This window comes from Pogoniulus pusillus, chromosome 3, assembly GCF_015220805.1.
Source record: "Pogoniulus pusillus isolate bPogPus1 chromosome 3, bPogPus1.pri, whole genome shotgun sequence".
In the NCBI taxonomy this organism is placed as follows: domain Eukaryota; kingdom Metazoa; phylum Chordata; class Aves; order Piciformes; family Lybiidae; genus Pogoniulus; species Pogoniulus pusillus.
Window position 1 is genome coordinate 31,515,960 of NC_087266.1, and position 12,086 is coordinate 31,528,045.

At 40.0% G+C, this 12,086-nt stretch overlaps 1 protein-coding gene across 14 annotated transcripts in view; it reads right to left on the bottom strand.

The window, feature by feature from the left end:
* LMO7 (LIM domain 7) overlaps window positions 1–12,086 on the bottom strand; it is a 144,569-nt gene that overhangs the window by 101,945 nt on the left and 30,538 nt on the right. For all 14 annotated transcript variants that reach the window (XM_064173903.1, XM_064173861.1, XM_064173975.1 and 11 more), the window contains exons 2-3: window positions 7,033–7,103; window positions 4,209–4,278 (exon numbers count right to left, since the gene is read on the bottom strand). In XM_064173903.1, the coding sequence (XP_064029973.1) occupies window positions 4,209–4,278; window positions 7,033–7,103 (141 nt within the window). The remainder of the gene's footprint in view (window positions 1–4,208; window positions 4,279–7,032; window positions 7,104–12,086) is intronic.

A 12,086-nucleotide genomic window follows, 5' to 3' on the forward strand; every position in this document is an offset into this window, starting at 1 on the left:
AGATCTTCAAGGACATTTTCCTTAGAGTGCAAGAGCTCTTGATCCCCAAAATGAAGAGCAAGAGGGAACTGCACAGATGGTGGAAGTAGAGGCAGGTAACAGGTTAGGTATAGGAAGACTGGCCAGTTGTGTAGGAATGAGACCAGGAAGGCCAAAGCACAGCTAGAGCTGAACCTGGCAAGGGATGCAAAGAATAACAAAAAGGGCTCTACAGGTACATCAAACAGCAAAAAAAGGCTGAAAGAAACCATTCTTCCTCTGAGGAGTGAGAATAGAGAGATGGTGTCAACCAACCAGGAGAAGGCTGAGGTGCTCAATATTTTGCCTCAGTCTTCACTAGCAATCTTGCTTTGCCCCCCTACCAAGTCGATGGACCACAAGATGCAGACCAGTGGGATAAAATCCTTCCCTCTGTCAGGGAAGATCAAGCTCAGGATGACCTGAAGAACCTGAACATACATAGATTTATGACATCTGATGAGATGCACCCCAGAGTTACAAAGGAATTGGCTGATGTAGTTGCAAAACCACTTTCCCTATTATTTGAAAAGCCCTGGCAGTCAGGTGAAATGCCCAGAGGCTGGAAGAAAGGAAAAGAAACACTGCATCCATCTATAAAAAAGGTAAGAAACAAGACTCTGGAAATTACTGACCTCTCAGAGGTTCACCTGTTTGCCTGGAAAGATCATGGAACAGATCCTCCTGAAACTGGAACACACAGAGGACAGAGGAAGTGATTCAAGACAGTCAGCATGACTTCACCAAGGGCAAGTCCTGCTTGACCCTAGGATGGTGTAACTACATCAGTTGACGGAAGACAAATAGATGTCATCTGTTTGGATTTTTGCAAAGCCTTTGACACAGTCCCCCACAAAACCCTTCTCTCTAAACTGGAGAGATATGTATTTGATGAACAGACCATCCAGTTGACAAGAAATAGGTTGGATGATGGCACACAAAGAGTGGCAGTCAACAGTTCAATGTCCACATGCAGCTGGTTGACAAGTGGCATTCCTCAAGGATGACTACTGGGACTACTGCTGTTCAATATCTTCATCAATGATATACACAGCAGGATTAAGTACACCCTCAGCAAGTCTGCAGATAATACCAAGCTATGTGGTGTGGTTGATAAGGACAGGATCCCATCCAGAGGGATCCAGACAGGCTGGGGATGTGGGCCTCATGAAGAGAATCTCAGAAGGCAAAGTGTAAGGTCCTGCACCTAGGTCAGGGCAATCCTCAATATCAATACAGGCTAGGGGATGATGAAATTGAGAGAAGTCCTTCAGAAAAGGACTTGGAAGCACTGGTGAATGAGAAGCTGGACATGAGCCAACAATGTGCCCCTGAAGCCCAAAAGGCCATTTGCATTCTGTGTTGCACCAAAAGAAGCACAATCTGCAGGTTGAGAGAGGTGATTCTGCCACTCCACTTTGCTCTGGTGAGATCTCTGTTGGAGTATTGGGTCCAACTATGAGACCCCCAACACAAGAGGGACATAGACCTGATGGAGTGGGTCCAAAAGGAGGACCACAAAGGTGATCAGAGAGCTGAAGCACCTGTCCTATGAAGACAGGCAAAAGAATTGGGATTGTTCATCTCAGGGAAAACAAGGCTGCGCGGAGACCTTATAGCAGCATTCAAGTATCTGAAGGGATCTGCAAGAAGGTTGGAGAAGAACTGTTCAGAAAGGCTTGTAGAGGTAGGATAAAAGGCAGTGGTCTTAAACTGGAGCAGGGTAGAATTAGGTTGGACATGAAGTAGCCACCTCTTGAAGTTAAAATTTCCATGTGTTTAACCAACCCCACGCCCACTTGAAATACACAACCAACCAAAACAAAGGCACCCAACACACAAAAAGCCCAACAAAACCACTACAAAACAAAAGCACAACCAAACCCACTTCAAACAGAACAAAGTTTAAACAAAATAAAGCCCCCCTACCAACACTTGTTTCTAAATCTTGAAGTCTTGGCAAGGAGCAATTAATGCAAGACTGAAAGATATTGAAGACAGAAGCAGAAAAATACTGAAGCAAAAGTGACACCTGCAGAAGTATATACACACAAAGCACTATCTAGAAGCAGATTTATGGGAGAAGCATCTTAAAAACAATGAAAATATTTCTAGAACACATGGGAAGCCAATCTACCAACTGACAGCTTAGCAAACTCTTTCCATGTCTAAACCCTGCCATTCATTTCCTGCAGTATCCCTACTATTTTACAGATGTACAAAATCATTTGTTTGGGTTTGTCTTTTTACACGCTGGGCTATTCAGACTTGGTATGACTGAGCACATTCCTCTTGAGCCTGAGAAAAATCTATTTCCTCTCCCACTGCACTGCATTCATAAGCAACATCTTCTCAGACCTTCCTATTATGGCCTTCAATCACGACCTTCTCAAACTGATATATGCAAAACCTTTTACAGGGGTTAGCACAAAACATCAGCTCTCTCAATTGCTATCTTCCAGTAGTAATTTAACAACAATGCTTCTGGATGATCTTGGTTTACAAGAATTGTTCATCTTTTGCTCTCATTTCTTTATTTTTGAAAACCTGTAGTAGCAGAATCACCTTGAAGGGACAATACACTACAGGTAAAATAAAAGCTAAGCTCATCTAATGAATATTCCAAATTCTTGCATCTGGAAACAAGAAAAAAAGAAAGCATGTAAGATAAGAGTTCTTACAGTTGTGACTCAAGACAGAACTGAAGTCACCACACAAAAAAAAAAAGGAAAAGAAAGAAAGAAAGAATCTAGCCTATGGTTTTCTGGTTTGGATCAAATGGCTACCTCAGAAGCCATTTAGGCAATCAAATTGCTGATAGAATAACTGTGCTGTCCTCAGAACGACTTTGGTTTCATTTTAATTATTTTTTGGATGCCTCACAGGGAAAGAATGTGCAGCACTCATTATTCACAGTGCCTAATACCCTGAGCTCTTCTGGGACAAAGGCAATAAGCACTTTCTACATTCATTTGATGTGGAAAAGCACGTTCTCAGCTTGTGCAACATTATATGGCAAGGTAACCCAATCTTATGACCTCTGAGCAGGTTAACTACACTTCTTCTCTAACAAAATACATAACCAGTGAAAGGAAATGTTTTGTTGGCTCATCCAACAAAAACATATGAATATTTGTCTCTTGAGATACTCTGCACTCTACTCCTATCAAAAAAAAAAAAGGTAACTTTCACTAATATAGAGACCACATATCAAGCATGAAGTGGGATCATTCACTTGTTACAGGAACCATGTAGTGCAGCCAACAAGACTTTCATAGGGAGAAAAAAAAAAAAAAAGAAAAAAAAAGAGGAGAATTCATTTTAACTCATTTATTTGCAAAAAGGTTTCTTACACTAAATCAGCAATAGAACAAGGGGACACAGTCTCAAGTTGTGCCAGGGTAGGTATAGGCTGGATGTTAGGAAGAAGTTCTTCACAGAGAGAGTGATTGGCATTGGAATGGGCTGCCCAGGGAGGTGGTGGAGGCACCGTCCCTGGGGGTATTCAAGAAAAGACTGGATGAAGCACTTAGTGCCATGGTCTAGTTGATTGGATAGGGCTGGGTGATAGGTTGGACTAGATGATTTTGGAGGTCTCTTCCAACCTGGTTGATTCTATGATAGAAAATTTAACCTAGTCTCTGATCAATGGATTTGTCAGACAGTATACAAGAAGTCTTTTATGATCCCTGTGAAAATTACACTCCTTTTCCCCTGACAGCATAATTAACATCATATTCCTCAAGTGAAGCCTGAGATCTTTGCCTCAGAGTTACTTTAACATTACTTAACCTGTGCTGTAGGTGGGGAGAAGCAGAATCTGAAACTGCTCCAGCTCCACAGAACATTTCTTACTCTGCTCATTCCCTAACAAAGAGATATCCGCACTGGCTTTGAATATAAAATGGTAATCCCTTATTAAAATGACACTTCATAGATTTGTGCACAGGAACCAGCAGTATTTGCTACATCTGGGGATGAGATGCAGTGGCCAGCCAATTAAAGTAACAGATCCAAACCATAAAATACTGCAAACTGCACATTAAAAAAAGTATAAACAGTACACATTTAGAGGAAAATAGAGGTAAAATTTTGAAATTTTAGTAAGTGCTCCAAGCAAGACCATGTAAGAACAAATAGCCAAGAGAGTGCTCATCACTGTAGATGCTAGATTTGATGTCACTACTTACCAAGCCAGCTATTGGAGTTGACAGACGATTGATCTTCTTAACAATGCCAGGTTTGATCTTGTTAATCAAACTAGAGAGAAATCAGATGGTTTTCTGTTACATAATCAACTTAATATTTAAGCATGAGCAACAATGTCTGTTAAGATATACTCTGCATATAATTCTAAGTTATACAACTTGAACTAAGTAAAAGAAGGTTTTAATAGGTTCACATTTAAAACATTTTTTTTCAACTATTTTTCAAAAGGAGTGACAAGTAACAGACCACAGTTGCAAAAAAATGGGACAAGTCACACACGCATCCAAAAAAAGACATGAGAATGGCAGTGGGAAAGAAAATTCTTGGGTAGGCATAAGGCAGGAACGGATCTGTGTTTCTACAATATAGATGGTGATGCTAATCAGATTCAACTTCCCCATTTACAGATTTTTTTTTTGCATTAAAAGTTCTTCTATAGATTATGTTTTTAAAAAACCAACCACACACAGTATTAATTTGTCAAGTTCAGTGTGTAAGTGTAAGGAATCAACTCAGTTTTCATACTGCAATCATTTTTGGCACATGATTTGCATATGCAAGTAATTTTCAGTCTCAGCCAGAAGAGACTTCACCTCACATCAGACTTCCTATAAAATTCATAATTAAACTGAGAAGATAGGGCAGACTAACACATCACTGTTGCATACACAACCCTAAATGCATCTGATCTCCTGCAGTGAGGACGAGGCATGGAATTCCTTGCACCTTTATACCCAGGTTTTCAGTCATAGAGATAGGGAAATGCTGTGGTTCACCAAATTATATGCTAGACCACAGGATCAGCAGACCCGTGGTGGACTGTGTGGACCTCAGAACACTCTGCAGACTTCGTATGCCTATAAACCTTTGAAGATAGTGGACTTACTCCCTCTCCTTGTTGTCACTTGCCTAGCCAGATCCTATACCAAAAAATTATCACAAGATTTTGTTATTACCCACTTCTACACAGAGTCATGACCCAGAGTTTAAGGTCTATATGGGAAAAGACATTTTTTGCTCAAGCAGCAGATGTGCTTGGAAAATAAAATCCACAAAGACCAGAGTTTATCTATACATGCATAATGGAAGATAGATTCCTGTATGCCTGCAAAAGAAGAAACAGTGGCTGCCAGTCCTGAGATTTGCCAACTACACTAAGTTATTAAAAAAAAACAAAAACATTTGATGACTTTTCCACCAGAGAAACAAAAAGTGTTCTGCAATATAGAATTAAAAAGCATTTGTCTTCCCTCTATCCCCCCATCTCTTTTTAAAACAATCTTACAAGAGTGTAGCTTATTTAGGAAAAGGAAACAGCATATGATCAAGAAAACTTTATTCATTTTCTTCCTGTACAGTTACAGTTGAATACAAGACACACATCTCACACTAAAACAATACCTGAATGCCTTCTTGTTAAAAATATACACTGTTTTTATTACCACAGTCAGTCCAGTTAACATGTGATTAAGTAATGATAATACACTGTCCATCTCTACAACATCAGTCCAAATTAATCAACTCTTCCATAAAAAAGATAACTGCAGAAACAATTAGCAAGATCAACCATATGGGCAAAGAGCCCAGAGTAAAAAACAAGGACAAGCAGAGAAAACAGTAATATTCATAAAAGGGAAAAATGCAGGAACGTTGACTTTTTGCATTTACCTTGTGTTTTTTTATACAGAGTAAAAGATAAGGGGGGAAAAAAAAAAAGAGAGAGTGCAAAAACAAGAAAAGTGAACCTTACCCAGCTTAGCTTGGTTGAACTGATTTAAAAATGGCTCTGCAATTTGGTATTTACTTTTTGTAAATAGCCCAGGTAGTCATTTAACAAGATTTCTCTTGCACTGGTGTTCTAGTGGCATTTACACATGCCATTGCTTAAAATACTAAAGGATTAGCACTGCTTCCACTCCTGGAAACCTGTTCCAGTAAGCACAAAACCAATTACAGATATGTGGAAGAGACCTGACAAGTGGACATTTTACTCCTCTGACTCAGTCCAGCAACAAAACCAGACAAGCCCCATTACTGCCAAGCCTATAATATACAAGCACAAGGAAGCTTTTTAGAGAAAGCACTCCAAAAAGCAGATGAGGTTGGAGTTGGTTATTGAAAGCAATAACTCAGTCCAGAAAGTACTGAAACTTGCACATACAATCTTTTTTCTCTTTTAAGAAAAGTATGTTTTTATAAAGTGTGTCAAATGATATCCAATAGATTCCACATATTTGAGATACCTAGATGCAGCCATAACAGCAGCATTAGTAAGGCAATAGACACTGGAAATAAAATGCCTGCCTGTTAACATTAATTTATAGTTTCATACAGTTAGCTTCTGACATGTAGTACTTCTTAAAGAAAATCTTCTGAGTGCAGAGCTCTCCGGTAGCTGTAGGAAGCTTCCAGGATTCAGGAAACAACCAGCATACACAGTTTACAACAATTTCTTACAAGGGTGTGGGCATGGAGTACAAGGGTAAACTGATTTGATCCCAGGCATGGCCACATCACTGCACAAACTGAAGACAAGGGTCAGTGATATCACGCACATTGTAACCAGTAAAACCAACCAAACTGCTACAGAATCAGCATGATCCTCCTGGTAACACACTGTTTGGGACAACACATAGAATGTGTCAATCTGGAAAGAGAATGTCTGAAAGGTCATCTTCTTTTGCATGGCAGACAAGTATTCAAACAAACCAAAACCTCCCCAAACAAACTGAACCCAAACAAAACAAGTACTTATTACAACACATTTCTGGTACTTCAAACCAGTGTAAGTAAGTCAATACTCACTCGCACAACAGGACTCCATTTTCCAAGGCTGCTCGAAAGTCTTTAGTTCCAAAGCTTTTCCCAGTAACTGTCTATAAATATAAGAATTAGAAGTTAATTGAACACATAGACAGCATGAGGACTAGAAAGAGTGTAAGCAGTACTTTAAAAAAAAATCAACAAAACAATAAATCAAGGAAAAACTTCTATTCAACATTTAGCTCATACTATTATTTATTAATTTCAGAAGGAAAAAAATATTTTAAAAGCAGTTCTTTACAAGACATCTGGGCCAATGTCTTCAAGTAGACTACTTGAAGTTTCCTCTAGGGTAAAAATCAATCTTCAGTCAAATTCTGTGCGAACACTCATTATTTTCTAAAACATTACTAGTCATACCAAAAGGCATAAAAACTTCTGTCTGAAATAAAGTGCAAAAGAGAAAAAGTTTTTTCCCCTCTTACTTCATATTCCAGTGCATACACTCACGATACCTGGCACAAATTACTTCAACACAAATTTTTCCTGCTCCTTGCATCCAAAGCATGGTGACTACAGAATCACTCCAACAGTCTGTATTACCATGTGAACCTCAATTCTTACTACTTGACAAGTGATAGGGTGATAATAATGGAACTACTTTTTATTTTTAGAATGAAAAGACACAAACAAGAATAATGGTCATCTCCTAATTAGGAGCCTCCCTTTGGAGATCCCTGACCATTCCCCATAGTGCACAGGGTTCTAAGAGCAAGAGCACAGCATGCTGTGAAATCTGCATGCATTCAGACCAAAGTTACCAATTACCACAGTAACTATGGAAATTAGTAGTGGACCAAATGGTAAAAGAGCAAAGGTGAGGATGTAGTTCTAAGGATCTGTTGTGTTATCACCCTATTATTTTTTCTATATTGCAGAAGAACATACATTAACACCAGAAATCTTACAACTGAAGTACTTGACTCAAATATAGGTTATCTCTTAATTTAAAAAAAGCTGTAACTCCAGTCCATTTGAGGACAAAAATAGATGCTAGAAAACAAAAAGAATTTAAAAAAAAATCCTCTTCTGGGTTTACTTTTTTCTCCTCCTAAGATTTAACAAATAGTAAGCCAAAAAAATGATGGCACATCAACACAAGGTTAAGAAAATTTGCGAAAGTCAGGGAAAGAAAAAACTTCACCTTTTTAACAAAGGGTGACACTGATTTCCCTGGGGAGAACTGCATTTTATACAGTATTTCTATCAAAAGTTGTTCTTACAGGAGGTTATATCAGCAATATAATTTGGAAAAATCACTTAGAAACACAGCATCTGAAAATTACCCTTACCTCAAATAAAATGCAGCCTTTGATTTTCAAACCTGTATATTCAGTGGTAATAACTTTGAAGAAAACAGACAATGTCACATAATAGCACTAGAAGTTTAAGTACAAATATTTGTGTTCCCTAGGTAATAGGGAACATGGTTTATAAATTAAGGGCTGCTTCCTGCAAGATAGAAACTTGAAGCCTGCCAGTCATGCAGCAGAACTATATTCTAAAATAGAGGCTGTAGATGCAGGTTTGGTTTATTGTCACATTTCAAACTCCAATACATTCTTAGGAGTCCAAAAGTTACTCGAGTTGCTGCTGACATCTACAGGATTACATAGTCTGAATGTTTGTTTTAATGTAGATGGTTTACTGATATCTTGCCATCTACTGCATGAATAACTTGTTTCCTTCATTTAGAGTTGGGCCCAACCCGAACCTGCAGTGTCACTCCTCAAAAGTTATCCTGCAGAAGGCACATGTGCCAATAAAGACATACTAAACTTCAGTGTAATCCCTCCACAACACAAGTGTCACAATGCAGTGTAAAATTAGGTTTTCGTGGTGTATCTTGTGGTCTTTTCCACAAACAAACAAAACAAAACCAAGCAAGCAAACCAAAATAATCCAAAACCAAATACCTAACCCAACACCTCAGTCTCCAAAGTGGCGTGTGGAAGATCTCTGTCACAAAGTCTTCAGGCCCATGACCTCAGGTAACTAGAAGCCATCCTTGAACAACAGTTCAACTTGTATACATGGATGCAAATCTTACTATTAATCTTGCAGACCTCTTAAGTTAGAGGTCATTGCACTGGAAGTACTTTCACTAAGTTATGTGCGCAGCCACTCACTGTGGCAACCAACACTTATTTGAGATACAGGATGGAGCTGTTAGACCAATCCTGTGACCCACAGATTTTGATGACTACATGGTTTGCTGACAAAAATAAAAGCATTCAGTATTGCCAATTTAGGTTTCATTGACTTCTAAAGGATAACTTATTATTAAGTAATTAAAAAGTATTTTCTGGGAACAATTTAGCACTGTTGGCTTACAACTGAAATGTTTTCCAGGTTGCACAATACCTTGAGTCTGTTGACACCACCAAAAAAATTAAGTATTTCATTTTAAGCTTTGCAGAGATGGAGGACTTTTTTCAACAGGGGCTTTTGTCAGGCTTATACCCACTGCAAGGTGTGGAGCTCAGCTATAATTGTTATAGCCTACAGGGTAGCAATACCTCATTTAAAAATTGGAAAGCCATGGATTGCCCCAGAGTTTCTCGACCTTTAAGAACCTAAGCAAGACAAAGTGAATCCCACCCTGAGATATTACATCTTCAAACAATGTCTAAAATGTGTGAGTCACTGCTCATTCATTAAAACTGATTATACTGGGTGTGATACTCTTATGTAATAAGCATAATTGATTTTGGACAACTTTTCAACCACTTAGGCCATGGAAGCCACCAAATAACAGAGGAAATATCTTGAAAATGTGATTTTTACCTATGCTTGAACAATATCTCTTTTCAAATCATGTCTCTTTTCTCACCTGCACTCAGCTGAATGTATTCTGCTGCTTTCTCTTGGGTTTTTTGTTTGGGTTTTTTTTTTGACAGAAAGAGAACAATAACACAACTAAAAGCTGTATCACAAAATCATATTTAATTGCTGCTATAAAAAGGTTTGATTTTTGTAAGACAGCATGTTTTGATAACTTGCAATTGTCAGGTCTGAGCAATTTACTTCAAACGGCATGCAAATCAAATCTTTACCTAAATTTAGATATTTGAAAAGTGCTTAAGAATGCTAGTTTAATTTCAGGCTTGCTGCAATTCCTGTAGGGGGAGGCAAATCAAGAAGATATAACCAAGGCTCAACCATTCTGAACATAGCACAACATAAAAACCATGTTGGACTGAAAAAGGACATGGCACAAAAGAATATACTAGTTATATACCTCAGTACCAAAATGAACATTGAGTACACCTGGCTTGTCCTACTAGAAACCAAATATATAGCTGAGCATAATAAGCCTTCTTTGCTTGAAAAGCCAAAGTTGGTAGATTTTCCAGTGTTGATAAAAAAAAACAGCAAGGGAGTTCATGCCAAGTCACTTCCATGGCTTACACCAGTTTGAATGGCTTCAACAGTTCTCTAACAAGATAGTAGATGCTTTCAAGTGAATTGGTTTCCCAAACCACCACTTGCAATTTTAAGTGCAAAGGACTGACAGGTTTCTCAATTTAACTTAGCTGTGGTGGAAATACCAAAGTCTGACTCTTCCCACCCAATGCAAGACTCACACCACTGTGGTGGAGGGGCAGCAGCCCCAAAACTGAGGCTTCTCTATGCCTCTACATGCCTGGACATGCTTTTCTGCCAGGACCCATGGCAGTAAACAGGTTGTGTAACACACACATGCCCAGTCCGTGTACCCCTTGGGGTCCACCCAGGTAATCCCCTATTGGGAGAGTCCAGGCAAGCAGCTACTGCCTATTAAGGTAAGGTTTTGGGCTTACTGCCAGCCTGATTGGTCACTTTAGATGGCCAAATGAGACACGAATCTAGGCTCAGAATCTATAAAAAGGAGTGCAAAGGAGCACCACATGTTCAGAGGTCCAGACTTAGCTGCTCAGACTCAGCTCTCTGATCCACATAGCAGCATCTTGCTGCCCTGACTTGCTTACACGGCCTAGACACAGAGTCAGGCCCTTACTCACTCACTTGCATACTCATGAGGCTCAGCCCTCTTGCATTGATCTCAAGGTGCAGTTAAGCAGTCTGTGAACCCTTTGAGAAGCAGAGCACATGCACGCCTGCATTTCATACATATCTGGGGAGCTGAGAGCCCCCTGCCTAAGCCTAGAGCAGCCATACATACTGGCTTGCTATCCTGCATTTATCTACAGAGCTCAAGTCTCCCTGCAGCCTGGCATAGACCCTGCCTGCCAGCTGTCCTGTAAGCCTGGAAAGATCCAGCTCAGCAGACCTTCCAGACTGTCTGCTAACCTACAAACACAGCCTGCTAGCTGTACAGATGACCGTGCTAGAAACTGCACAGACAAATCCTCCTCCTGCACCTGGAAATCCTGCCAGCTGATCATCCCTGGACACACACGGCATCCAGAAGCAGCAGCACCAAGGCAGAGACCACTTCACACCAGGAGGGGTCAGAGAAATCCTGTTTACCCCAGAAACTGGGAACACTTATCATTCACCTGCAAGCCGGGACAGATTCCTGCTTCACGAAGACCCGAATACTGGGCACACACTGTGACACAATCCCACATATAAAGCTTCATTCAGTTTTCCAGAGCTGCTGAGTCTAGTCTGGGTGATTTTCTTAAGTGTGTGTGTGGGGAAGGTAACACCCAAACCATCACAGCTTACAACAACTCATGAGGCTAGAGCCTTCCAAAGCCTTCCCCTGAGCAGGCCTCAGTTCCAAAGACCTCAAATGCCTCCTCCCTACCATGCTTCTCTACCCCCACACCAAACCATTTGTGACGCAGCACAAAATTCATCTTAGCAGCTCCAGGCCTAACTGGCAGCATTACTAAGGTCAACCACCAGGCCTCTCTCCTCCTCTGCAGGAGATAAGCACCTGGGCATCCTACCCTGAAGGAGAGAGATGAGGGGGAAAGGGAAGATACTTTACAGCCAGTTTTTATCAGGACGCAGGATTCTTAGTATAAAATACAAAGATAACACTTTCTGGTACACGTCCTGCTCACTCTAGCTCCTGAAGGCCT